Here is a 1,195-nt window from a genome sequence, read left to right on the forward strand (position 1 = left end):
TCGCTGCTTTCAAAGCAGGTTGGCTCCATGCCCTCATCCAGACAAGCCTTTATGCTGGTGAGACCAGAGGGGCCGGCCCCGATCACTGCGACTTTCTGCACCATGATGAAGCTGCTGCAGGACAAGAAGAACAAAAGGGAGACATTGAACATAAAGCTTTTCTCCCAAGACCTGGTTTAGATTATAGAGTTATGTTAAAGTAATGACAGCTCCTAGATCCCTTTAAATTCATAATTTTGTTAACATATCAATGACTTTTCTGCAGTTTTAAAGTTTTTATCTAAAATATGTTGCAGAATCCTTCAATGCATTCTGCTAAAAAGCTTTAATAAAGTTGAGGGACTGATTGTAGGAGCAGCCTAAAGCAGGACAAATGTTTCCCCCTCTATACTTCAATCATAAAATCAAGCAACACATTAACACATATTTATTATTAGCTTATCTTCCTAATAACCACATGTTTTGCTGGTCTACTTACAGTTTTTTTATGCTGGTGTTTCTCGGGGTAAGGAGCAACAGCCTGAGATCTCAGTTTGTTGGAATGGAGACAAATTTCTAGGAACTACGGGAGCCGAGAAGGACCAACGCCCCGCCCGTTACAGATCATTTAGATTTATCTAGATATTCTTAACATCTTATCAGTAGATAAGAACATGATGTGGTGTAGCGGCATCGCGGTGGAGTTAATGATTTATTGTTTATTATGTTGCGTTTATCTTCTGTCTAGCTTAACAGTTACGTTTAATAAGTTATTCAGGCACTTATTCAGTTAATGCAGGCATTACATTTATAGACCGCTAAGTATGCTGTATTCAGGTACCGCTCGTAAACGAGACAATCTAAACTAAATAAGTTGAAATTAGACGCATTTATTAGAAAATTTCTTGCTCAGCGGCTTGAATACAAGACTACAAATGACTTGGTGTGCGATGTATTAGTTTTTAGATTAGATTGAAAAAACCGACATAAGGCTAAAATGAGGATAAGGATATTAAAAGTTATTGGACACCGCAAAAGTACAATAAAACGGCTTGATTAAGATAGGAGTCAGAATACGTCACTTATATGTTGTTTAGCTGTATTAAACTGTACTATGAGACCTTTTTCTAATTGTGTATTTTTATCTTTAATCTAACTCATTTGGTATATTCCACATTTTAATTGCGGTCTGAGATCTATTTCTTCGTATCCCTAT

At 36.9% G+C, this 1,195-nt stretch overlaps 1 protein-coding gene across 1 annotated transcript in view; it reads right to left on the bottom strand.

The window, feature by feature from the left end:
- Window positions 1-553, bottom strand: part of LOC107099740 (dimethylaniline monooxygenase [N-oxide-forming] 5-like) — a 13,955-nt gene extending 13,402 nt beyond the window's left edge. Inside the window, exons 1-2 of the mRNA XM_015397984.1 lie at window positions 479-553; window positions 5-114 (exon numbers count right to left, since the gene is read on the bottom strand). Coding sequence (XP_015253470.1) covers window positions 5-104 — 100 coding nt within the window. The 5' untranslated portion in view covers window positions 105-114; window positions 479-553. The remainder of the gene's footprint in view (window positions 1-4; window positions 115-478) is intronic.
- Window positions 554-1,195: the final 642 nt, after the last annotated feature.

Source organism: Cyprinodon variegatus, unplaced genomic scaffold, assembly GCF_000732505.1.
Source record: "Cyprinodon variegatus isolate N-32 unplaced genomic scaffold, C_variegatus-1.0 Scaffold902, whole genome shotgun sequence".
NCBI lineage: Eukaryota > Metazoa > Chordata > Actinopteri > Cyprinodontiformes > Cyprinodontidae > Cyprinodon > Cyprinodon variegatus.